At 32.1% G+C, this 25742-nt stretch overlaps 5 protein-coding genes across 5 annotated transcripts; all 5 read right to left on the bottom strand.

Annotated features, from left to right (window-relative positions):
* Positions 1-365: 365 nt before the first annotated feature.
* Positions 366-761, bottom strand: LOC114192062 (uncharacterized). Its single transcript, XM_028081632.2, has one exon. It carries the CDS (start codon positions 759-761, stop codon positions 366-368), a length of 396 nt encoding a protein of 131 aa, XP_027937433.1.
* A 384-nt stretch (positions 762-1145) lies between these two features.
* Positions 1146-5056, bottom strand: LOC114192053 (LEAF RUST 10 DISEASE-RESISTANCE LOCUS RECEPTOR-LIKE PROTEIN KINASE-like 1.1). The gene is made up of 4 exons (XM_028081608.2): positions 4211-5056; positions 3876-3916; positions 2509-2745; positions 1146-2405 (listed from the first exon to the last, which is right to left on the bottom strand). Exons 1-4 carry the CDS (start codon positions 4966-4968, stop codon positions 1417-1419), a joined length of 2025 nt encoding a protein of 674 aa, XP_027937409.1. The 5' UTR covers positions 4969-5056; the 3' UTR covers positions 1146-1416.
* Positions 5057-8075: 3019 nt separating this feature from the next.
* LOC114192058 (LEAF RUST 10 DISEASE-RESISTANCE LOCUS RECEPTOR-LIKE PROTEIN KINASE-like 1.1) lies at positions 8076-10634 on the bottom strand. Its single transcript, XM_028081614.2, has 4 exons — positions 9812-10634; positions 9706-9746; positions 9226-9483; positions 8076-9150 (listed from the first exon to the last, which is right to left on the bottom strand). Exons 1-4 carry the CDS (start codon positions 10510-10512, stop codon positions 8354-8356), a joined length of 1797 nt encoding a protein of 598 aa, XP_027937415.1. The 5' UTR covers positions 10513-10634; the 3' UTR covers positions 8076-8353.
* A 1226-nt stretch (positions 10635-11860) lies between these two features.
* On the bottom strand, positions 11861-15740 carry LOC114192056 (LEAF RUST 10 DISEASE-RESISTANCE LOCUS RECEPTOR-LIKE PROTEIN KINASE-like 1.1). The gene is made up of 4 exons (XM_028081611.2): positions 14930-15740; positions 13428-13460; positions 12974-13189; positions 11861-12854 (listed from the first exon to the last, which is right to left on the bottom strand). The coding sequence occupies exons 1-4, from the start codon at positions 15639-15641 to the stop codon at positions 11923-11925; spliced, it is 1893 nt and encodes a 630-aa protein (XP_027937412.1). The 5' UTR covers positions 15642-15740; the 3' UTR covers positions 11861-11922.
* A 7184-nt stretch (positions 15741-22924) lies between these two features.
* LOC114192054 (LEAF RUST 10 DISEASE-RESISTANCE LOCUS RECEPTOR-LIKE PROTEIN KINASE-like 1.1) lies at positions 22925-25382 on the bottom strand. The gene is made up of 4 exons (XM_028081609.2): positions 24564-25382; positions 24396-24446; positions 24016-24273; positions 22925-23919 (listed from the first exon to the last, which is right to left on the bottom strand). Exons 1-4 carry the CDS (start codon positions 25276-25278, stop codon positions 22985-22987), a joined length of 1959 nt encoding a protein of 652 aa, XP_027937410.1. The 5' UTR covers positions 25279-25382; the 3' UTR covers positions 22925-22984.
* Between the last annotated feature and the right edge of the window lie 360 nt (positions 25383-25742).

The raw sequence follows: 25742 nt of genomic DNA, 5'->3' as shown, positions 1-25742 counted from the left end.
AACATTGTTCTCTCCCAACTCATAACGTGTCTCACGCTTCTCTTTACCCAAATCTAACCTTACTTTGCCGTTTTGGTTTATTTTTTTTTGTGCTAAAAATGAACAGCTTCTCCTCTCACAACACAAGAATATTTCAGTACGTTAAATCGAGACAAAAAATTTTAATTTATTAACATCCATTTCAATCTAAGAGACCGATACACGTGAAGTGACAATGTAAATGATTTCTCATATCACAAAAGAGTGAATACCATAACCAAGATAAAATGAAATTATATTTAAGGAGTCTTAAATAGAGAAGCAAAACTTTGATATGGGGCAAAAGGGAAGTGAGTGGTACGATGAAATTGGTTGAATAGATCAGATCATTCGGGAATGGTGAGGAGGAGAGGACGCCAATATTTCCTTTTCAACAACGACCTGCAACGAAAACCGGTCCAAGGCGAGTTCGTTGAACCGGGTTCGCTACTCCAAGAATGCGGGGCCGCAACGGAAGCCAACATTGGAGTAGTTTCGTGATCGTGATCGTGCACGTGCTCCTCTCGTGGCGGCGAGGACACAAAGAGGTCCTTCAGGGAGTGTCTCCGCATGGAATCCTTCTCCACGGCCCGCCGAGGTGACCGGTTCAGGCTAAGAAGACTACGCAGGGAAGTTTTGGGCCGCCGGAACTGAACCAACGGGCTCGTCCTTGGGCTTTGGGTCGGGCTTTGCCCCACTCCACACGGCGTTGCAAACAGTCTGAACTTCTGCAATGCAGCCATGTATTGAGTTATTTCTCCACGCTTCCTCACTCTGTTCTCTGCTCTATTAAAAGAGGGTTAAAGTGAGTTTGAATTTGAATATTGATAATTGTGAGGGGACAAAGGTGATTGATTGCTCCTAACAAGCATGGGATCTATTTTGGGAATGGTTGTATCTTTTCTTCCACACACATTCATTATTTCTCTTTAACTCTTCCTTTGATACTTTGGACTAAAAAGCACTATGACCGATGCCAGGACCATGGAAATGGAATCGCAAGTAGGCCAACCATTTTCCGATCTCGTTTTTTTTCTTTTCAATAAAATAAAACGAAATTGTTGCACCAACCGGATCTCGCGACCTTTAAGAACAAATGTACCCTCCACAGAAACAAAGAACAAATGTACTACAGTACAACGTCACGCGCGTTACTAACAAATAGTTACATTGATTTGACTGATAAATAGCGAATTATGTGACGTAGATTACAGAATTTTTCTTCTCCCTTCGATTTTTCTTTACTTTTTTTTCCGCAGTCCTTGTCTCTTTGAAATTCGGAATCAATCATTAGTGTAATGGAACTAGGAGCATCGAGAGTACAAAAAAGGCTCGGTAATATATTCTTAATTTTTTCCAAAACGTGAAAAACTGTTGCTATTATTAGACGGAAAGTGGTTAACTACTGACATTGGGAGTGGTAGATTCCCTTTCCCATTTCTCAATGAAGGACCTTGGCGAAGAAAGCTTATTACTCATCAAAATTTCAATTTGACCCGAACTCCGTGAAGCTGAAGGTGGTGGTTGCACTTCTTCCCTGGAGATAGACGAGATAACATTACCAGCATGATCTCCTTTCTCTGGATTCTCAGACTCATAATTCCCATTTTGGATTTTCTGGAGGGCTTCCAGAACTTGGTCCATAGAAGGCCTTAATTCATTGTCTCCCTGCACACACCGGAAGGCCAATTCTGCCACTGAAGTCACCATCCTTTTAACTACTTGGTCTGTCTCAAACCCAAAGGATTGGTCTACAAGATCACTAAGCTTTCCTTTTTGAATCCTCTTCATGAAAAAAATTGCTAAGTTAACTTCATCCCTTTCCCTGGCTGCATCAACTGCTGGCATGGATGATATTAGTTCCATTAGCACAACCCCAAAGCTATACACATCACTCTTATCTGTGAGCCTGTAACATTGAAAATATTCAGGATCAAGATACCCCGGAGATCCCTGTGGAGCTGTGGACACGTGACTTACATCACTGGGGAACAATCTTGAAAGCCCAAAATCTGCTACCTTAACGGAAAAATTAATGTCAAGTAGAACGTTATTGGTCTTCACATCACGGTGAATGATGTTAGAAGAATGGAGATAGGAGAGTGCAGTAGCAGTGTCTATGGCAATTTGCATTCGAATAGGCCATGTCAGCAAACCAACTCTTGCTAATTCACCGTGGAGATGGCTAGCAACTGTGCCATTTGGAATGTATTCATACACAAGCAACAGCTCCTGGCCGTGACGTGAAGTGCAGCCATAGAGGGACACAAGATTTCTGTGGCGCAAGCGAGTAAGGATCTCAATTTCATTCATAAACTGTTCCACTCTCTTGTAATTGTGCTCAAATAGATGTTTGATTGCAACTTCCCTTCCATCTCTCAGTGTCCCTGGTTTTTTATAGACAAATGCTTAAGCGAATTAATAAGATGAAAAGTGATTGTATCGCTGCAGTGGAAATGAGGTGTGTAGTGTAGTGTAGTGTATGCTGACCGTGGTAAACAATGCCAAAGCCTCCATCTCCGAGCTTTCTAGTGGAGTCAAAATTGTTAGTTGCTTCTTGAAGTTCCTTATAGGAGAAGATGGGTACCCCAAAGAAGATCATGTCACTCTCTGTGTCTGGATTTTGGAAGGAATCACCATAAGTGTTTCTCGATTGAACATACTTCTGTTTGAAGTAGCGTAACGTGAAGAACAACCCAAATATCACCCATGGTCCAAGACCGATTCCTTCAAAGATTGCGACGTTAATTAGTTTCACAACAAACAGAGACTCGAATTAAAGTCTTCTTTTTAATGTCAACCACTGAATGAACCAGAGAGGAGACTGCGGGGAGAGAGGGACAAAAATTACTTCAATATTTCTAAAATACTTTTGAGATGGTTGACAAATTAATGTGTCTGTGATATAACATATTAAATATAATATATTAAAGATTCAATTAAGTTGTATGTTTTTTATAATTTTTTATGTTTTCAATTTATTACGTGTATTAAAAGTATTCATAATTTTATAATTTTGACTTATAATATATTAGTTACAATATGATTTTATCTGAATAACAAATTTTATAATCTTTGTACACTTTTTAGTAGTGAAGATAAATAAGTAAGATTACAGCTCAAAAATAAAAACCATGTCAGTCGTTTAAAAAATATAATCATTAAAGACTAGGTTAAAAAATAGAATTTTTTTGAGTAATCTATAGATTAAAAATTTAATAGTGATTCAATTGAAAATACTTATATCGAGATGAACTTGAATCTTAATTAAGTTTTTTTTTTATTAAAGTTGTATAAAAAAGTGTCACGTGTACTAATAATATATTTTAAGAAAATACTTTTAATTATTTAGGTTAAGGTATTAATTAATAATTTAAAGAAACTTAGTGATGACGAAATCAATATCCTATTTGATCTAATTTAAAGAAACTTGTGGGAAAAAATCCTCAATATGGCTTTCTAAAATTTTGTACGGGGACGTGAATTACCTATCAGATCTTATGTTAAATTTGTGTCACTTCAGTTTCCTTGGAGAAAACTAGAATGTAATGTTAAACTTGGTGCCTAGGGAAAGTATGAAATTGTGAATAATTCTAAAACACTATAACTTTTTTGTAACATGTATCGAGTTTTGGAATGTTTTATAAATGTTAAATTTATTTTCTCTATAAAATATTAAAAGAACTTGTAAGAGAATATGCCATAATCATAAAACATATACGCATGGGACAACGTTTGGCTGTTGAGAAATTGATTCTCCCTAAGTTTTCACTTTATGGATGGAAAAACGTGTTTTATAGTAAACTTCGGAGTGAAAACTTAGATTTGGAAGGGGAATGTCAAGTTGTGTAAGTTACCTAGCATCAACGGAAGCTTCCGATTCCAAGCTCCACTTTTCCTGCATAATTTAAAGCAGAGCAGTTGTTCCGATTAGATGACAGAAGTGAAGTGAGCTAGTTCTATGTCGATCAGATGGTAAAGCAAATTTCTACGATAAAACAGTCAAGTAGCGCAAATATTGAAGTAATCAAATAGAAATTAATTACATAATTTTAACTGTTGTGTTGATGGGAAAAAACATGCAGAGTTAACTTGCTTTTTAGCAGTTGGGATATAAAAAGTGTGAAATTGTAGAAATGTGGTTATATATGTAAATATTAATGAAGAAATTTTGTTGAGACATGAGTATTACCTCATGGCGCAATATAATTTTGCGTTGCTGTCTAGTCGGCAATTGCCCCATTTTTCCCGACACCGCCGACAGGCACTTGAAAACTGGAATTGAAAGGTAATTTGAGGATTTAAAAATCCAAAGGGGTCTTTGAAGAACTGGGAATCTTGTCTGACGGGAAGTTGAACCATTGAACATGAAGAGGTTAAAGAGCGTAGGTAGTTCTGATCAGAGGATGAAGGGGCGAAGTAAAAATCAAAGGGAGAACATCCAGTATAGTTGATGAAATCATTTGAAAGGTTGAGGTTTTTGTGGTGGCTGCAATTGAGGGCGGTTATATTGTTTTCCAGGTAAAAACAACCGAAAGGGGAGGAGGGAGGGACGGTGATATTATAGCTCAAGGCATTACAACTAGAATTTTCAAGAAGATTGCGGTAATCCTTGTCTATAATGGAAATTTTCCATCTCCAACCACCAACAATGTTTGTAACTTGTAAAAGTTTTCCTCCACTGCTCAACCGGACTTGCTTCAGTGCTGTTTGGTTAGGATTATTACAGCCTTGGATTGCCAAAGCACCACAATTGGGGTGTTCAGAGGTGGTGAAGGGAAAGGAAATATTCCCCAAACTTCCGCAATCAAATGAGTCCGGACAATCAGAAGTGTGCTCATTTGCATTCCCAGCTGAGAGATGCAACACTGTCAGATGACAAAACAAAAGGATTACATAAACATCGTACATTTTCATTTTCATATGATACAATGGAAGCACCACAACCATGGAATGCCTCTATATATTGCTTCTTCACCCCTCTATAAACCAACTCATACGCCAGTTGACTGCGAATATCAATGTAAATGGGACCAAGAATTGAGGTGATTTTGTTCTGCTGTTTAATCTCCGTGTTACTTAATATTAAATGCGTAAAGTCCTAAAGATCATAAAAATGTGATAAATTCTCATAATACTCACATCCACGCTGACGAACTCGGTTGCTGAGACTCTTGACTAGGTAGAAGTGTTCTTTCTTGGAATTTGACTTTCAAAAGATCGCTTTCTCGCAACACGCCGCGGCGTGAAAATCGAATCAAACTCTTTGGTACACATGCACTCAACTCAACCAATGCATTTACTCTTGCATCTCTCACCAGATACGTCAAAAAAAACACAAATTCAAACAAACACAAACATTACAGATATTCTTTTTTTTTTTCAAATTCTGACAAAATAATGAAAATAGTCTGATACGGTCACAACCCCCTACATTTTTTCTAATAAAATTTACTAAAAAGTTAAGGAGCGTGTAATATGTGTTTATTTAAATAATTTTAGTAATAGATAAGATTTAATTAAGTTTTAAGCTTCTCTTTTTGATTTTGATTTTTTTAATTTAATTTATATTGATTTTTTAATTTATTAAATATTTATATAACTTTTATATATATTTTTTGTTATGATTGCTATCTTGTTCTACTATTTTTTATGAATGATGTTTAATGCTTTCATTAAAAAACGTGTGAATTATAAAAGATGATTCTGATGACAAAAAGAACTCCTTAATTGTCATAAATAATTGTAAAAAGTTATTATTAATTTTAAGTAGTAAATAAAAAACAATTAATAGTCTAACTGTTTCGCTTTTATTTTTGTTTTTAATAATTCTTCTTTTCTTGATCAAAGTCTTCAACACTTAATTTTATTGTCGGTTTCAAAAAGAATAAAACCATTGGCTGATATAGTCAGCATTTTCGTCTCCGCTCAAAATTTGAGTTTGAAAAGCACACCTCTACAGATAAAACGAAAAGTCATTTGTTTAACTAAGTTGTCCCAGACTAAAATGCCAGTGGTCGGTTGACCACTAAAAGTTATTTAGATGATAATTTCAATTATTATCAAGAAAAAAATTGTTCAAAGTTAGAAAGTTTGTAATTTAAAATTAAAATGAAATAAAGGTAGCTGTAATATTTTATCTTTAATTAGAATTCGAACTTAGGATATAATCTATGAAGAAAATATACATACGGTGTATCAAATACAATACGAAAATAATAAGATATGGATATCGAAAAATGTATAAACTTTTTTAAAAAATATATAATAAATATTAAAAATTATAAATTAATATTATTATTTTATATATAAGATACTTAATTGAAAATTAATAAACTATTTTAAAGCATCATACACACGTATGTGATTCAAATTAAAATATCAACATATCATGTATCATAAAATATAATTATACTTAAATACTTCTAATAAAATTAGTATAAGTCAGATTATAATTTTATTTTTAAGATTATTATTTCTTAAATGACTGAATTTTGATTCGATTCTCGATAAAAGAAATTGAAATATTTATTACATCAAAATCTAAATCTACTCTCAATTAAAATTATGTTTTTAGTTTCTAAATTTTGTGTAAATTTTTTTTAGTCTCTCTAAGTCAATGCTGATCCATGTTAACTGTCTATTTTTTATTTTTTGAAATTAGGCTTAAATACTTTTTTCGTCCTCATTTTCATAGTGTTTGTTATGGATGGTCCTTATTTTTACCAAATGTTTAAAATGGTCCTCATTTTCGCAGTGTTTGTTGCATATGGTCCTCATTTTTACCAAATGTTTAAAATGGTCATCATTTTCACAATTCGTGTTTAATTTAGTTTTTTTTTGTGACGTCATTTAAATCAGTAACGGAGCACTGTACAAGTGGCACTATTTGTACTATTTGTATTACATTATACTCGGGTGTATTACGTGTACTGTACAAGTGTGGTAATTAGATATTTGGAGATAAATAGGTGAGCTAGGGTTTTGAAAATGAATTGTTTGGCAGTTGGTCAGTTGCTGCAATCTTTTTCCTCCATTCCCAATTTGTGTTGTTGCAATCTTTTTCTTCCTGCAATCCCATGTCACGGTCCAATCTTCCTTTACCTCTGGTTGTAATCGTTGGAGGCAACAGTGTTGTAGCAATTCGTGCAATGTTGGTGGTTCAACGATAAACCCTAGCTCACATATTTATCCTCAAATATCTACAATACACGTAATATACCTCAATATAATGTAATACAAACAGTGCCACCTGTATAGTGCTCCGTTACTGATTTAAATGGCGTCACAGAAAATGACTAGATTAAACTCGAATTGCGAAAATGATGACCATTTTAAACATTTGGTAAAAATGAGAATCATCCACAATAAACACTACGAAAATGAGGACCAGTTTAAACATTTGGTAAAAATGAGGACCATTCACAACAAACACTACGAAAATGAAGACGAAAAAGGTATTTAAACCTTAAAATTATGTTTTATGTATGTCTTGAATTCCTAAATTGTTCATAAATTTTGTTTTTACTTCTTTAATGAATCGAGTTTTTTGTGAAACTCAACCATTTTTATTTTAAAATTGAGTTTCCTTTAAGGATGATGATACATCACTACTTTCATTTTTACTTTAGATCTCACAACACTAATACTGGTACATTAATTTAAAAAATGAAGGTACATTAATATAAATCTGTTCTGGTCAAGAAAAGTGCCAGATAATTCTTAACCAAAAACAAAAAGAAAGAAATATTTTTAACCATAGCTTAAGACTTGCTTAGGTCAAAAAATCTCTGTCCCTTGACCAGAACATTGGCGCCCACCGTGGGGTCCGGTAAAACTCGATCCCAACTCCACCAAATTTCAATAAGAAACGCTACAACAAAAAACAGAGATTTTTTGACCTAAGCAAGTCTTAAGCTATGGTTAAAAATATTTCTTTCTTTTTGTTTTTGGTTAAGAATTATCTGGCACTTTTCTTGACCAGAACAAAATCATTAATTATTTTTTAAAAAATACTGGTACATTAATAATAACTTACATTAAGATAGAAGTAATAATATCATTGTACATTGTTAACTAAAATTCTCCTTATAACGGTTAATTTAAAAACATAAAGTGTCCGGTATAAGTGGATAAAAGATTCACTATGCAAATTTAACTTTCCCAATGTAGATAGTTTACTAACAGTGGTTTCTTATAGACAAAAAAAAAAATGTTATTAGAGAATGGTAATTTCATATTAAGTTTCCTTTTTTTTTTTACACTAATTTGATACTGTCTTTTATTTCTTTGAAGAATAAAAGTAATTTTTAGTAATACCATTTCCCTCTTTTTCCTACATTTCACACTCACCAATCCCAGTTTGAATTTTCTGCAGTGTTTCCAGAACTTCATCCATGGAAGGTCTTAATTGCCTGTCTCCTTGTACACACAGGAAGGCCAATTCCGCCACTGAACTCACCGTCCTTCTCACTTCTTCGTCTGATTCAAAACCAAGCGATTGGCACACCAACTCACTGAGTTTCCCATTTTGAATCTTCTTTATGGTAAGACTCACCAAGTTGATCTCATCACTTTCCCTGCCGGCATCAACCGCAGGCAACGAGGATATCAGCTCAGACACCACAACCCCAAAGCTAAATACATCACTCTTGTCCGTCAGCTTGTAGTGCTGGAAATACTCAGGGTCAAGGTACCCCGGAGTCCCCTGCGGACCCGTTGACACGTGGCTTGCATCGGTCGGAAGCAACCTCGAAAGCCCAAAATCGGCCACCTTAACCATAAAATTTGTGTCAAGTAGAATGTTGCTGCTTTTCACGTCGCGGTGAATGATGTCGGAAGCGTGGAGATAAGCCAAGGCAGTGGCGGTCTCCACCGCAATTTGCATCCGAATTGGCCACGTCAGCAACTTGTCCCTTCCCTTGAGATGGCAAGCAAGAGTGCCGTTTGGGACGTATTCGTACACAAGCAGTAACTCACGGCTGTGACGCGAAGTGCAACCGTAGAGGGAGACGAGGTTCCTGTGTCGCAGGTGAGTGAGAATCTCAATTTCGTTCATAAATTGTTGCACTCTCCTGTAGTTGTTCTCGAAAAAGAATTTCACTGCAACTTCCCGTCCATCTTCGAGTTTACCTGCATTTTTATTTTGTCATTTTAATTTAACAACTGAATCAAATTTCATTATTAACTATTTTATATGGTACCGACCATAGTAAACGCTTCCGAATCCTCCCTCCCCTAGCTTTCTGTTGCGGTCAAAATTGTTTGTTGCTTCTTGAAGCTCCTTATAAGAGAAGACGGGTACTCCAAAGAAGATCCTATCTGCCATTAAGTCGGGATTGTCGTGAGGATCAGCACCGTGTCTTGATCGGAACAGAGCTAGTGCACCACCATATTTACCTTCGCAGCGCCGTAATGTGAGGATCAACACCAATGTTATTACATTGCATAGTCCAGCACCTATACCTGCCATAGTTGCATAAGAGTATATATCATAGAAGGGTATGTCATCTCAATGAAAAAAATTGTTCAGCAAAATATTTTGGAAGCCAATTCCTTTAAATACAGTAAATTGTTTTTTTAGCGACGAAATTGGAGAACAAAGAGGGTTAAATATTAAAAAAGGAAAAACAATGACACTTTATGCCATGCAAGATGCAGTCTGGAGTATTAGATCATGTTTATTACCTATTATTAATCCTAGCTTCCAAGATGGACTTTTATCCTTCCTGCATAATAGGAAAGATCGATCACATACTTAAAGATATATGAATTTGGTAAATATTAGAAATACCTTGTGGCGCAATGAAGGTTTCGTTGGTTGTCGAGGCGACAATGGCTTCTGCGACCCAAACAGTGCATGCACTCATCTGACGGATGGAACTGCAGGGGAATGTCAGCAGTTAAGAATGCAAAGGGATTTGCAGAGACTGCATAGCCATTGACGGGAAGCTGAACCATTGAACAGGAGGAAGCTAGAGAATTGTGAGACACATCATCAGGGTGTGGAGGCCCAATGAAGATGTCATAGTCACAGCTTGTGTTTTTGAGGAATGTTCTGGGGGTCTTAACATGGCGGGTGCGGTTACACTTGAAAAGGGTTATGTTGTTGTTGATAGTGAAGTAACCTAAGGGAGAGGTGGCAGGGAGTGAAATATTGTGGTTGAATGTCTCACAACTATCGGATTGCAAGAGATTATTGAGATGATCATCAATGAAGTAGACAGTAGTACCAGTCCATTGCATCTCAAAATTTGTAACCCTAATCCACCTTGATCCGATCTTTAACGTTACCCCTTGCCCTGACTTTGGATTCTGATCATCACAACCATGGATTGGCCATATGCCACAATCTTGGCGTTGTAGCGTGGTGAAAGGGTAACCGAATTTCCCATGGTTTCCACAATCAAACCACATCGGACAATCACCCTTGTGCCCATTTCCATTCCCAACCCACACAAGGAAAACCATAATGAACATGTAAACAGGAAACATCCTCAGAGGATGGTAAAGAAAAGGTTGTGATTGAACCCAGAGAAGAAAAACCCCATAATTTATAACTCATTCCTCGCCGCGCAAGTGTGTCACACGATTGGCAAGTCGTTTCATATCTGCTGTAGACACGAAAAACGAGTAAAGAAGCAGGGCCTGGTCCCCAGCTTCCAAAGTTGAAACACAGAAAACATGTTCCTTGGAATCTTTGAGTAAACAGTTTGTTTGGCAGTCTGGTTAAATTTAAGTTCATTTAACACTCCTTTTAATAATATAATAATATATATATCATAACTTGAAATTAAAAATAATATAAATATAATTAAAATATTATTATTTTTAATGTCAGATAAATATAATTTTGTCTTAAATAGATTTAGTTTTGTCTTTTTTATTTTAAAATATCTTTACTCGTTATTGAAAGATCGGTTACTTTACTATTGGTGCCTGTGCTTGAAATTTGATACTGTATTTTGATTTTACTATTGGTGCTTGTGCTTGATATTTGATACTGTATTTTAATTATACTCACACTTAATATTATTATTTTATTTTAAAATTTATTTATATTTAGTTTCTATCGGTCTGAGTTTTTAAGAATGTAATTTTCCTGTTTCTTATTTTACTTTGTCTTTTTTATTCTTATTATTATTTTTACCTCTTGTATTCTTTTGAGTCTTTATTATTTTTAAAATTCTCTATTTATTCTATATCTTATTTTTATGTTTATTATTCGATTATTTATTTTTTGTGTAATTTCTACAATAATTATTAATCAGGTGTTGAATTTATCAATTAATCGATATTGAGTTTAACATCACAATTAAATATAATAACTTAAAAATAAAAAGAAAGAGTCAAATGGAATTAAGAGAAAAATTAGGTCTCAAAAGTATATGATTTTGTTTTTTTATCTGCATACTCTGAATAAGAAAGTGAAACCTACAAATTACTTTAAAGTCGTAAACATCGTTGTTTTGTAATAGAGCTGCAAGGTTTTTGTAGCATGGGTTGCACACCATATTGAGTCTGTCGTGCATGATCCAGTTTTATAAAAGTATGATACATGTATTCATCTATAAAAAATGGACAATTAAATATCCATGTTTATTATCTATAGAGATAATAATTTAATATTTATCACAGATGAATATCTGCGATAATTTTCTGCTTCACACCCTGCCAGCAACATAATTTTAGAAAATAATTAGTCTCTATGGCCACTTCATTTCGTGTAAACAGCTCTATTTGAAATGATTCACACTCTGTGACACACTGGAAGCTATTAAACTACAAACAAGTTTTATATTATTAATTAAGTTAACTAAAAAATTTAACTGATGATATATAGTTAGTTTGTAAAAGTTTTATATTTAGTGCGAAAGGAAGAAAGTTACAAAATGCAAGTTAGATTTATTGACCACTGACATTAGGACTGGTAGAGCGACTGTTCCATTTATCCGTAACAGCCCTTGGCGAAGGTGGCAACTTCATATTCATCAACAATTTCACGTCATCGTGATCTACTGAAGATGGTGATGATGGCTCTTCATCCTTCCCACTTTCTATTCTTTTCAGAACCTCCAACACCTCATCCATGGAGGGTCTCAAGTCTTTGTCCTGTTGCAAGCATTGAAAAGCCAATTCTGCTACTGCAATGATTTGTCTTTTAACATCATCATTCGACTCAAAACCAAGGGAAGGATCCACCAGATCAGCAATTGCATTTTTATGAATCTTCCTAACGGCTAGATCTGCTAAGTTTATTTCATCCTTATGGCGGTTCAGATCAATTGCCGGCATAGATGATATTAGCTCCATAAGCACAACCCCAAAACTATACACATCACTCTTGTTGGTAAGTTGGTAGCAGCGGTGATATTCCGGATCAACATAGCCAGGGGTGCCTTGTGGAGCAGTGGAAACATGGGTGACATCAACCGGGAACAGTCTCGACAATCCAAAATCTGCAACTTTAACGCAAAAAGTGTTGTCGAGCAGAATGTTGCTGGTTTTGACATCACGGTGAATGATGTCGGAGGCATGGAGATAGGCCAATGCAGTAGCAGTCTCAATGGCCACTTTCATTCGGATAAGCCACGGCAAAGAGCTACGACTCGTTGATTCATGACGATGGAGGTGACTGGCCACAGTTCCATTTGAAATGTATTCATACACAAGCAGTAGTTCACGGCTATCATGTGAAGTGCAGCCATAGAGAGACACTAAGTTTTTGTTGCGCAAGCGTGTGAGGATCTTGATTTCATTCATGAACTGTTCTACTCTCCTATAGTTGTGCTCATATAGCCGCTTCACAGCAACTTCACGTCCATCCTGGAGTTTTCCTAGTTGTTGAAAAAGAGATGAAAGAAAGAGATATTTGAGAACAGAGAAAGTGAAAGAAAACCCATTGAATTATTTTGTACACAGAAAGATGTTGTTGGTTTTGTACATACATACATACCATAGTAAACAATCCCAAAGCCTCCTTCTCCTAGTTCTCTCGAACAATCAAAACTTTTTGTTGCTATTACAAGATCCTTATAAGTGAAGACAGGGACCCCAAAATAGATACACGTACTTTCTGGGTTTCGATTTGAAAAGAAATTAAAGACACATCTGGGTTTGCTGTACCATAGTATTAGTAGCCCAATGATAACAGTACACGACATTCCAATACCTAGAAACTCACAAAAAGGACAACTCATTAGTTTAAGATTATCTTGTAGAACGTGTAAATGTGAAATTTGAAACTGTTTGTTTGACTAATCGGTAGTGTATGACCCTGTCCTCGAGCATTGACATGGAAAGTTAAAATGAGAAATGAATACGAAATCAATGAGGGGTGGAAAAAAAAATACATAAGACATGAAAAACAAGGAACTCAAATTGACGTATAAGAAACGAAGAAATGTTACCTAGTCCCAACTTCAATGCCAAATTCCTACCCTCTGCAATAGAAATCAAAGGAACCAATTAATTAAGAACAGAGATCAAGTTAAAATAAAGTTGATCACCCATCCCATTTTTTTACTTAATTACAGTGATACTTCTCAAGTTCTTTTAGGATATGCATTGTATTTCTATTTTTGTAATGGTTACTGAGCAACTGCATGTTGTAATATTTTAACAACAATTACATAGAATTAGTGTAATATATTAAGGCTCTCAATGCAAATATAACATGTCAAAACAGACAATAGACTTTTTATAGGTCTTTAGAAAAATGTATTCGACATAATGCAAGAAGAAAATACAAAGGTAATTTATTAATCTTTTCGTCTTGGCTTCAAAATTACGACAAATTTCATTTTACAAGTGATTAAAAAAAAGTGAATATCTTCGAATATGAATTTTTAATACACCATTATACTTGAATATATATATATATATATATATATATATATATATATATATATATATATATATATATATATATATATATATATATAAAAGAATGATAATACATATCGGTTTGTCCTGTTTTAATATTTTCATATATGACTTGCAAAAAGGATTAGGTTAACCGGCATAAGAAATACTGACTAAATTTTTTAATCCATCCCGTATGATATTTGGTCCGTGAATTGGTGAACTCGTATGCAGTCGTATAAAAAATTATTTGTTTTGTTATTTTATTTGTCTATTAAAGTATTTAAAATACTAGGATTACAGAGGTTTTCTAATAAAAGATTTAAAATACTTAATTTTAGGGATGCGAATTCTTCTGGTCTTCTGGTCAAATTCAAGTCAGGATCTGTACATAGCCAAAGTAATGTATGGTAAGCGATGATATTTGATAATTTTTTTTTAAAGAAAGTTTGACAAAATTTTCTTTTTAATATATATTAAATTATTTTACTTTTTTTTTAATTATATCAAACATTTTTTTTCATCTATTAAAGTGTTATTAAAGTTTGTCAAAACATAACTTAAAAGAAAACCTAGTATCACATCACTATATGTATTTGTATGTATAGACGATAAATAAATAAGATTAATTATCTCACAACAAAATTATATACGTGAATTCTAAACTTTAAATCCTAAATCTGAACTATATACAATGATTAAATTTTATTTATAAATAAAAAATTATATTACGAGGCTTTTGAAATTTTTAATAATATAATTATTTATAAATAAAAAAATGTATTGAAATGCGTTATTAATCTTTATAAAGATAAGTTTCCGCAAATTAGGATATATAAGCCAGAAAACTTTGAATGGGCTAGTTCTGTGTACCCTACCGTGTGTCTACTAAATAAAAAACAAGTATTGAAGTTGATGTTTTCTATACTCCTTTATTGAAAAATCATTTGTCTTTTTGAAACCTTTTATTGAGGGTTATGGCAATCCCAGAACTTGAAACATCCCTCCCTCCCCTGCATTCTTTAACCAAAAAATAAAATTTGCATACCTGCGGAGCAGTAGAATTCTCTTTTGGTGTCAAGTAAACATCGTCCTTTACTACGACGAAGACACCTTTCACATTGATCAGATAACTGAACTTCAACAGCGATACTATCTGTTAGAAATTGAAAGGGGTCGTCGGTAGAATTTGCTTCTACAGCAAGCTGAATGGTTGAGCATGGTGCTAAAGAGCTGGGCCACTGGAAACGCGGAGGAGTTAGTGTATTTGGAGGGCCATAGAAGATGTCGTACTCAGAACAGTTCGAATATGTATGAAAATCGTTGGAAAGGGAGGGTTTGATGGAGTGATTGCATCTGAAGATGGTGATATTATATTTGATGCTGAAAGAAGCTAAAGGAGAGGTGTGAGGAAGAGTAACATTCTTGCTGAACGCTTTGCAACTTTTGTTTTTCAAATAACGTTGCTGCTTATCATCTGAGATAAATATGGTACGAGGTTCTACACTTAGAACAGAGTACGAGGTTGATGGGGAGGTGCCTAGTTGGATAGTTCTGGGAGCGGAAGGAGAAAGTTGTTGACAGCCATGTATAGCCAATACGCCGCAGTGTTGTTGCTCAGTGGTTGTGAAAGGAAACTGAATGTGGCCAAGAATTCCACAATCAAAAGATGGTGGACACTTTTCTTTCTGAGCTGAAACAATAAGCACAAGCTGTGACAAATAGACTATGAGCAACTTCAAAACAATAACCCAGACCATTAGGAATGACAAATTGTGTATCAAATATGAACTCAGGGAAAGGTTTTGAAAAGAAAAACAATAAATGCATCATAGAAAAAGAAAACCCTTTTTTTAAAAGTAGAGGTGACGGACACTTGAGAATTTAGAATAACCAACCACCATAATATAAACCCACAGTCAAAAAGTGCTGCACCTTGTTTTTCAAACAAGACACAAAAAAACATTTTTTCGTTTTGAAGTATTTTATACGCCGGTTCATTTCGAAAATGACGTTTTAATTCATTTACATATCGAGTGATCTGAATATTTATAGATGCAGTTTTATTTGATAGTATTTAACTTAATCTATAAAATGATAATCACAATTGGTATCAGTCAACAAGTAAGACGTGGTCGTGTATAATTTTTTTACTTAAAACCATAACGATTTTTTGTTTATCGTGGCTGACAATACTATTGCAGTTTAGATTTATAAACTCATATATATTAAGACATATTTTCAAGTAAATATTATCACTGCACTAGTTTTATAAGCATTGAATTCAATTTTAAATATAATTAATATTTATGTGACTAATGATAAATAATTCATTTATGTTTGAATACGAAGGATAAATGTAATGACTATTGTTTTACCTTTTATTTATATTTATGTACAAACATATTCTATACTTATTTTTAATTATAAAGATAATATGTGAATACAATTTAGGATATTTTTCTATATTATTTTGGAGAAATGAAAATTAAAAAAATATGTCGTTTTTATAATAGCTTCTTCAATAAATAAAAAAAGTTATTCTTATTAGATATATTGTGAAGCGAGAAGCCTCGTAAAGTATACATTTGTGGTGTATTTTTTTTAACAAAACATTAACGAGTTAAATTTTGCTTAATATATAAAATTTAAAAAGAAAATGGAAGGATTTGCATATAAAAGAACTTTTACAATTCTGAAAACCATTAGAAACATGTTCTATTATACATTCAAGTACCTTTAACCTTCACAGTTTTGAATTTGGAATCTTTTGAGTTTTAGGTGTTATTTATAGGATTTTAAAATATATTGTTTTGATATTTTCAAAAAAAATTTAATATATATATATATATATATATATATATATATATATATATATATATATATATATATATATATATATACTGTCAAAAACTTAGTATACTAGTGCAATTTTGACCTTTTAACTTGCGTTATAAGTTTCAGTTATCGCTTAACTGAAGCATAAAATTGCACGATGGCACTTTTATAATTTTTTCCAACTTTTATGTCTCGGTTTATTAGAAAACCGGTGCCAAAAGGTCTGATATGTCTCGATTTTGAAGATTCGAAGTCTAAAAATTGGCTAATATTTCTAAAATCGGGGCAAAATGACAAAAATAATCATTGTCAAAAGCCCTTCCTGCACTAGTGGTAGAAAATAAATTTATATTTTTTTTTGTTAATTATTTTTCTTCAAATATGAGGTAGTTTTTTGGTTGTAATGAAATTGTGACGTTTTATATAATTTTTTCATTTATATTCTATTACTATTTGGTAACGTGATATGAAATTTATATAGTTATTGTTTATTTTTAAATATTTGATACTAAAAAAATACATTATTTTGAAATTTCATATTTGTTGAATATTATATTTTTATACAATAGTTTTATATTTTATAAAAATTAATTAATTAATACTGAAATAATAAAAAAAAATACAAATATAAAAATATTTTTTAAATCTTTTTTTTTTAATTTTATTATATTTTGAAACGTTATATTTACTAGTTGTTTTTTGCATTCCAATTATTAACTATGGGTTTATTAGGAGCAAACTTTGGTTTAAATTATTTTCAAGATACTTACATAAGCTATATATTTTAGAAAGGATATTTGTAAAGTAAATGAATTTTTTTATATATATAATAATATTTTAACTATTTTTTATTTATTTTTAACTCATCTTTTAATTATAATTTTTTTAAATGAGTGTGAGATGATTTAATGGTGATTAAAATAATAAGTTAAAAGTAAATATTTATGTACTGCAAAAGTAAACTGTTTAAAAACAGTGCCGGAAAGGAAAAAACAAGATGTTTAAAAAACTATTAGACTCTTATTTATTGAAGTTGTACTATTTGAAAACTACCTAATGATTTTAAAAAGTAACTATAATCAGTACAAAATTAATTATGTTAAAGCTAAATATTAATGAAAGTGCAAATCAATTTACATATGCTTCCTTACTTGATAGAGGAAAACAAAAGACAGAAACAGAAGACTCTGTTATTGACTTTTCAAAGTCACCTTTTGGAGTGAAATATGTCTACTGTACAGGACAAAATGGAGCTACTAAGAAAAGTAACATGTAGATAAATGTACACGAGATAATCTCGTATAATAAAATTGTTCTATTTTTATTTTCATGAAAATTTTCAAATTAATTATTATTGAGTATGAATATGGATATTACTTAATTTTTTTAGTTGCATAAAAAAATTGGTGTGTGTAAAACTTTAGAAAATATATTTTAAGAATTATAGTGATTTAAAAATAATAAAATTTGATTATTTTAATATTAAATAGTTTTAGGATAAATAGAATTGTTATAAAAGAGTATTGTTACATTTAAATACACAATCCCTTTAGAAATCAATTTTCTAGACTTCTATGATTTTTCTCTAGGAGTTCTGCTCGTCTAGTAGAATTGTTCTAACTTGTTTTTATTTTCATGAAAATTTTCAAATTAATTATTATTGGGTATGAATAAGGATATTATTTAATTTTTTAGTTGTAAGAAAATTGGTGTGTGTAAAATTCTAGAAAATTATATTTTAAGATTGACATTGATTTAAAAATAGTAAGATTTGATTATTTTAATATTAAATGGTTTTATTATAAATAGAATTGTTATAAAAAACTTTCATTATATTTAAACACATAATCTTTCTAGAAATCTCTTTTCTAGAGTTCTTTGACTTCTCTCTAGGAGTTCTATTTCTATGGTCGTCGTCTGATTAACAAGAGATCCTAGCCTTGGAACGTATTGAGCCTGAGGCATGATGGGATTAACCTTTTTAGTGGTTCGATAATAAACCCTTTTGTCTAAAACTCTGTAGAGTTTAAAAACCATATCAGGTGCACACCGGCGGACCTATGTGGTGACAGGGGGGAGCCGTGGCTCCCCCATTTTTTTTTTGATTTTTTTTATATATATTTATATATTTTTTAAATTATATTTATATATTATTTATATTAAGTTTATATTATGAAAAATTATAATAAAAGATAAAATAAAAAAATTTAATGGAGACATTGATTTATAAAAGAGATTAGGATTTTTTTTTTTCGTCATAAGATTTTCCACCATGTAAATTATGATGAAAGTGTGTGAAGAGAAATAAATACAAAGAGATAGATTGGGAAATAGAGGTTGAAAAACACATAAATTGAGATTGAAATATACATTATTGCATGATCTCTCAGATCAAGGTTAATATTTTATTATGATTTATGTATGTTAAATTTATGATTTTTTTTAGAATGTTTATCCCAAATTAAGTTGATCCCAAATTAATAAAACCCTAATTATGATTTTAGGGATTCTTTTATGAAATTGGTATGAACCCTAGTTATAATTTCCCCCATATTATTATAATCCTTAATTGTGAAATTTAGAGATTTTGTGTTTTTTGCTGCCTATGGTAATTTTTTTTAAAAGTTTTGAATTCATACGGTGTTGCTTATTTAATTAAAGTGGTATGAGTTTTGTTATGTTTTGCATTGTGATGATTGTGATTTGTGAATATAAATTTTATTTTTTTCAGATAGGCGAGAGATGATAAATTTATATTAGAAAGATTATGATAAAAAGTAAAAAAATTGATTCTTTTTTTTAAGAGGTAGGTTTGTGATAAAGATAAAAAAAATGCATTTACGTTGATTAAACTTGAGGAGAAATTTTATGAGAACCAAGAATTCAAGACAATAAAAAACAAATATCTAAAGTTCTTAGAGTTATAATATAATGAATTTAAAAATTCATTACAACGCGAGAAAAACGGTCTCAAATTTGACAATACCACAAAATCAAATTGATAAGGTACGAATGGTTTATCTAAAATGGTATTCATGGTTTGGTATCATAAAATAATAGCATGATATAATAATGAATGATAATAATATTTTTTTTTTGAATTCTACTATTATGTGTGCTTATTTTAAGCAGAGAAAATGAAGAGAAAAGATGAAGAATTTTTTTTCTAACTAAAAAAAATTATATATAACAAATCTATTTGGCTCCCCTATATTTTTTGTCCAAGTTCCGCCACTGCAGGTGCAGACTTCCTTAGAATTTTATATCAAGCGCATGGTCCGGATAATTGAGTATAGTGTCAACTATTTGTGTGAATTATAAATCAGAGATAAGTTTTATACCATGTTTGCAAGTATGTGACACGTGTGTGTAGTTTAGTGTCAATTATTTGTGTAAATTATAAATCAGAGATAAGTTTTATATGATGTTTGCAAGTATTTGACACTTGTGTATGCGCGTGTGTCTTGCACATTAGTTTACCCTTCTTCTATGTTTTTGTCTTGTATTGTTTGTCATTATGTTGTGATGATCACCTATTTTATGGGAGCAGCAGATGTGGTTGCAGTTTCTGAGATACCTCTGAAGGATGAGGAACCATCTTTTAGGTTTATGACAGGTTTCAATGGAAACTTTAGCAGTGATTAGTTTATGTATATAGTTTACTAGTTTAGTTTAAGGGTATAAATAATATATTTTTATAATCATATTTTTTGTAAGATTGTATTAATATATTTTATATACTAAATTATTTGTTTTGACATTATGATAAAACATCTTACTTTATTAGCTTTAAGATGCTAAAATTGAGATGTTACCTTATGTACATATTTGTCCTATTATTTTCTTAATACACATTCAGTTTTTGTTTAAATTATTAAAGAATTCGTAGTTTTAAATTTTTATTTCTTGTTTGTTTTAATTATTTTGATAATTTTTTTATATAATTATTCATTCTCATAACCACAGATAATGAATATTTATAATATCATAATTTCATGACTATATTATTAATTAATTAATATTAAAAAAGTTAAAAAATTGTGTACAGGTGAATATATTATTTCAAATATTTTCCGCTTTCAGTTTATTTATATCTTGACGCGTTATATTTACTAGTTACTCCTAGTATGGGTTTATTAGGAGTAAACTGTAGTTGAAATTATTGTCAAAATACTTGCATAAGCTATATTTAGAAAAGGATATTTGCGAAGTAAATGAAAAATAATTTTATTTTCTCGCAATTATAACTAAAGAGTACGGTAGCTTATGAAATGCAAACTAAACTGTGTTTAAAAACTGTGTCCGGAAGGAAAAAATGTTTAAAAAACTATAAGGCTCTTATTTATAGTAATTACACTATTTGAAAACTTCCTAATGATTTAAAAAATAATTATAATCAGTACAAAATTAATTATATTAAAGCTAAATATTAATGAAAGTGCAAATCATTTTACGATATGTTGCTTGATAGAGGAAAACAAAAGACAGAAACAGAAACAGAAGACTCTGTGATTGACGTTTTCAAAGTCACCTTTGGAGTGAGATAGTCTACTGTACAAGACAAAATGGAACTACTAAGAAAAGTAATGTGCAGAGAAATGAAGTGGATTTTGATTTTGATGTTAATTCCTTAGCTGAAAAAGTCCACACCCCATAATGCACACCACGCGGTTTAGAAGTTAATTATAGCTAGGTTTGATCAAAGTTAGAAAATTAAAGAAAGGATATTACTCCCTAATAATTGTAATTCAAATTTTTTATGCTAAATCATTACTAAACAAAAATACAAAAAATATATTACGCTTATCTAACATAACAAATTAAACTAAATTAAAATTCAATCATAATAAAGTTTTGAGATATAAAATCAACAAAATGTCATTTAATATTTTTAATTTAAAATATTATAAATAATAAATAACTAATATTCAAAACTAAGATTTTAACGATATAAGTTCATAAAAAAATAGTTAATTAAAATTTAAATTATTAATAAATTAAGATATTTTCAAGTAAGTTTTTCTAAATTTGTTTATTTACCTCAACTTTTTTTATAGTTTTAAATTTGTTAACGGAATGAGGTGCCTATTATATTATTTTATCAACTTGTCTTAATGTATATTAAGAAATGCATGGTTGTAGATAATATAAATAATAATGCAATTAATGTGAAGTCACATCTTAATGTCATTGTTTCCATTAAAAAATATTATTTTTATTGTTCTAATTGAGTATATATTGGATTAAAATCGTGATGTTTCTCGGTGACTTTCACCTGCTCTTCGTTTTATGTACGAAGGTGCAATGGAGTTTTAAAAGGGATTGAATAAAGTTTGTAGGTACTAGGCAAATGTTTAAAAGAACATATAATTTATAATAGTTCACTCCAAATACTATGATTACGTTTAGTCTTTTAAGATCAATCTTAAAACATTTCAGTTGGGTTATATTTTGGATTATGATTATTTGAAAAATTATAAATTTATTATAAAATATTTGACACAATGATTATCAAACTTTCATATGGGATGCGTTTAACCTCTTTGAGATAAATATAGTCTCTTCTTTGGACAACACTAATTTAACCTTTCCGGAAATACCTTCTTGATCTTAAAATTGTGAATGATTGTTGTAGCACAATTTATTTAATCTTGCAATCTGATGAATAAATTTTTAGAAATAATGTTTTTTTTTTCAAGTTCAATCCAGATTGCCATTAAAGAATTTATGACAAAAATCTTGATTTTATCAAATAGATGTTTCTGATATATTTTGGTTGTTCTTTCTCGAAATTCTACATAGATTATGACATATCTTCTCTTTAACGATTTCTTCCTGAAACTTTTCTTTTTTCTTTGTAATTTTTCTTCAAAGATCATTGTCAAAATAATATTTTCTCATGTAGGATATCTTCTGTTTCCTTTTCTTGATCAATAGAGCAACATTGTACACATATAAACTTTCTATATTTTTTCTACTTAAAAAAAGACCTTTTATAATATCAGATATAATCAAATAATTCATCATAAATAATATTATATCAAATCATATATCAATGAAGCTCTATAATTTAATATTGGAGTATGCATAATTAATTATAGTAAATCAAATAATCGTATAAGAGCAAATATGAGTAACTCTAATAAATAGTACTAAAAGAATTTCCTTTATGTTGCTTTTATACTTGATATAGAAAATTCCAAAATAAAAGATTACTGCCATGAATTTTATATAAAACTCATTTAGAATGACCAGTGCGTCAAGATTAAGCACTGGCATTAGAAGCAGTAGATTCACTGTGCCATGTATCAGTGACGGCTTTAGGTGAAGGTTGAACAATCATCTTTTTCAATAATCCATTATCTTCCCAATCTGGTGAAGGTAGAGAGGGTGGAAGTAAATGTTCTTCATCCCTCCCACTTTCAATTCTCATCAGCACCTTCAAAACCTCATCCATTGAGGGTCTCAAATCTTTGTCTCGTTGCAAACACTGAAAGGCCAATTCTGCCACTGAAATCATCATCCTCTTTACCTCACTGTCCGAATCAAAACCAAGAGAAGGATCAACCAGCTCACTGAATGCACTTTGCTGAATCTTCTTTATTGCCAAGTTAGACAAGTTTATCTCATCCCTATGCCTGCTCATATCAACAGCTGCCATAGAAGATATCAGTTCAATAAGCACAACCCCAAAACTAAACACATCACTCTTGTTTGTAAGCTGGTAGCATTGGTGATATTCCGGGTCAAGGTAACCTGGGGTCCCTAGTGGAGCAGTGGAGACATGCGTGACATCGTTCGGGAACAGCCTTGAAAGACCAAAGTCAGCAACCTTAACACTGAAGCTTTGGGTAAGGAGAATGTTTTTGGTTTTGACATCACGGTGGACGATGTCAGAAGCATGGAGATAACACAATGCACTTGCGGTCTCTATGGCAATTTTCATTCTTATGTGCCATGGAAGAGTGCGTGGCCTTGCAAAATCACCGTGGAGATGGCAAGCAACAGTGCCATTCGGGACGTGTTCGTACACGAGCAGTAGTTCACGACTGCGATGTGAAGTGCAGCCATAGAGGGACACCAGATTTGTGTGGCGCAAGCGAGTGAGGATGTGAACTTCGTTCATGAACTGTTCAACGCGCCTGTAGTTGTGCTCATAGAGACGCTTGATGGCAACTTCTCGTCCATCTCGCAGTTTTCCTGATTGTTAAACACCACATCAATCACTGATTACAACTCATTCAAACAAAATCTGTAGAACTATATAACATGAAGGTGAGAGAACGGTTTAATTACCATAGTAAACGGTTCCAAAGCCTCCACTTCCAAGTTGTCTGGCGTGGTGGAAATTGTATGTGGCTTCTTTAAGCTCCTTGTAAGAGAAGAGAGGGACTCCGTAGTAGAACCTGCAATTTTCGGGGTCTGAATTTGAGCTGGGACCAATTGAATCGGTGTCCGCGTTTCTCGATTGGTGTTGGGGGTCTGAAGGAGTGCATTTTCGTCTAAATATAAGGCATCCAATTAGCACCATGGCTAATAATATCACGCATAAACCTGCAATAAGGGATACCAAATTTTAATCGGACAAAACTTTTAAGATATAACACTTCCATCACAAATACCAACTCTCACTCCCAGGAACTCGATTAAATAAAAAATATATATTCTTAACTTACCTGTTACGAGTCCAAGTACCAGCTTCAAAGTTTTACTCTTATTCTTTGGCTCTGCAGATGAAGCAGTATTGAAGGAAGTTTTTAGTGAGCAATGAATAGTTTAGCCACGTCTAAGACAATACTTCAATGGATAAAGGAACGTAAAAGAAAAATGTATGCAAAGCTGACCTTCGTGACAGTAGAACTGTTGATCGCGGTCAAGACGACATTGACCTCCTCTGTGATTATAGCAGTCATCACAATCCTTAGATAATAGTACTTGAACAACCATCTGAGCAGATACAAACGATAGAATGTCTGTGGTATCAGGCTTGTCCTTTTTTGCTAACGTAAGAACCGAGCATGATGAGAAAAGTTTATGAGCCTCATCATTATTAAGGAAGGAAAGGCTGTCATAATAGATATCATAATCATACTCAGGGCAGGAGTGATTGAAATAATGTGCCGGGGGTTTCATACTGAGGCCATGTTTGCATCGGAACAGTGTTACATTATATTTTATATAACAAGAGTATAAAGAAGAATGGGATGAAAGACTATAGCTATTATTCAAAGTGTCACAGATGTTGTTTTGTAAACGCTTGTGCAAATCTTCATCTGAAATTGAAATCCCATCCTGCTGAGTGATGCCTGTAAGCACAAAGTGTTTTCCATTTTTCTCCAGCTGGATCTTTTTTTGGATTGACTGAGAATTATCACAATCATGTATAGGTATCAAGCCACAGTCTGGTTGTTCTGCCTTGGTAAAAGGGTAATGAAAAGACCCAAGATGGCCACAGGTAAAGGAATGTGGACAACCTTGGTGTCCATATCCATAACCAGCACAGAGGATGAGTACAAGGTGATAAAACAAGAGGAAGCAGAACAAATCTACGATAGCCATACCAAATTCCCAATTGCTACAAACTGGTAAAACAATATTTTGAGGAACAAGGGATGAAATCTCTTAAAAGTGACCAGATTCTCTATGAATGATGTTATGCTTAGTGTTCTTAATCTTGCATAGTCACACCTCATTCACAATATATACATGTCATGAATCAACTAATTTAAAACAACGTCTTTGATTGGCAAGTTGACTTGGAAGATGAGGATGGAAGACTTGGAAAAAAAAAAAGTTAGTGTAGATACAAACATGTAATTGTCTTCATTATTGCAACAATGAAACCTGACACACAAAGTTTTCCAGTCAATTTCTGCCATTGATTTTATACAGTATATTCGCACAAACACAGGACTGGAATTGACTCTTCCAAATCCACATAGTTTCAAGTTTAAAGTTCAAAGGTGAACTTTGAACGTCAGTATTTGTTAATAGAAGAGTGGGGAAATTACGAGTTCGATATT

This window comes from Vigna unguiculata, chromosome 7, assembly GCF_037176805.1.
Source record: "Vigna unguiculata cultivar grain cowpea cultivar isolate G323 ecotype 2 chromosome 7, ASM3717680v1, whole genome shotgun sequence".
Taxonomy (NCBI): Eukaryota; Viridiplantae; Streptophyta; class Magnoliopsida; order Fabales; family Fabaceae; genus Vigna; species Vigna unguiculata.
The sequence above is the reverse complement of the archived record's forward strand: the minus strand, read 5'-3'. Positions and strand labels throughout refer to the sequence as shown.

Coding starts and splice junctions, on each gene's coding strand:
- LOC114192062 (XM_028081632.2), bottom strand. CDS start 761: ATGGCTGCATTGCAGAAGTTCAGACTGTTTGCAACGCCGTGTGGAGTG.
- LOC114192053 (XM_028081608.2), bottom strand. CDS start 4,968: ATGGTTGTGGTGCTTCCATTGTATCATATGAAAATGAAAATGTACGAT. Junction 3,917..4,210: donor AAATTATATTGCGCCATGAG/GTAATACTCATG, acceptor TAAATTATGCAG/GAAAAGTGGAGCTTGGAATC. Junction 2,406..2,508: donor CTTTGGCATTGTTTACCACG/GTCAGCATACAC, acceptor ATAAAAAACCAG/GGACACTGAGAGATGGAAGG.
- LOC114192058 (XM_028081614.2), bottom strand. CDS start 10,512: ATGTTTCCTGTTTACATGTTCATTATGGTTTTCCTTGTGTGGGTTGGG. Junction 9,747..9,811: donor AACCTTCATTGCGCCACAAG/GTATTTCTAATA, acceptor CCTATTATGCAG/GAAGGATAAAAGTCCATCTT. Junction 9,484..9,705: donor GAAGCTAGGATTAATAATAG/GTAATAAACATG, acceptor CAACTATGGCAG/GTATAGGTGCTGGACTATGC.
- LOC114192056 (XM_028081611.2), bottom strand. CDS start 15,641: ATGGTCTGGGTTATTGTTTTGAAGTTGCTCATAGTCTATTTGTCACAG. Junction 13,461..14,929: donor AGAATTCTACTGCTCCGCAG/GTATGCAAATTT, acceptor TTTCTATTGCAG/AGGGTAGGAATTTGGCATTG. Junction 12,855..12,973: donor CTTTGGGATTGTTTACTATG/GTATGTATGTAT, acceptor TTCAACAACTAG/GAAAACTCCAGGATGGACGT.
- LOC114192054 (XM_028081609.2), bottom strand. CDS start 25,278: ATGGCTATCGTAGATTTGTTCTGCTTCCTCTTGTTTTATCACCTTGTA. Junction 24,447..24,563: donor ACAGTTCTACTGTCACGAAG/GTCAGCTTTGCA, acceptor CTTCATCTGCAG/AGCCAAAGAATAAGAGTAAA. Junction 23,920..24,015: donor CTTTGGAACCGTTTACTATG/GTAATTAAACCG, acceptor TTTAACAATCAG/GAAAACTGCGAGATGGACGA.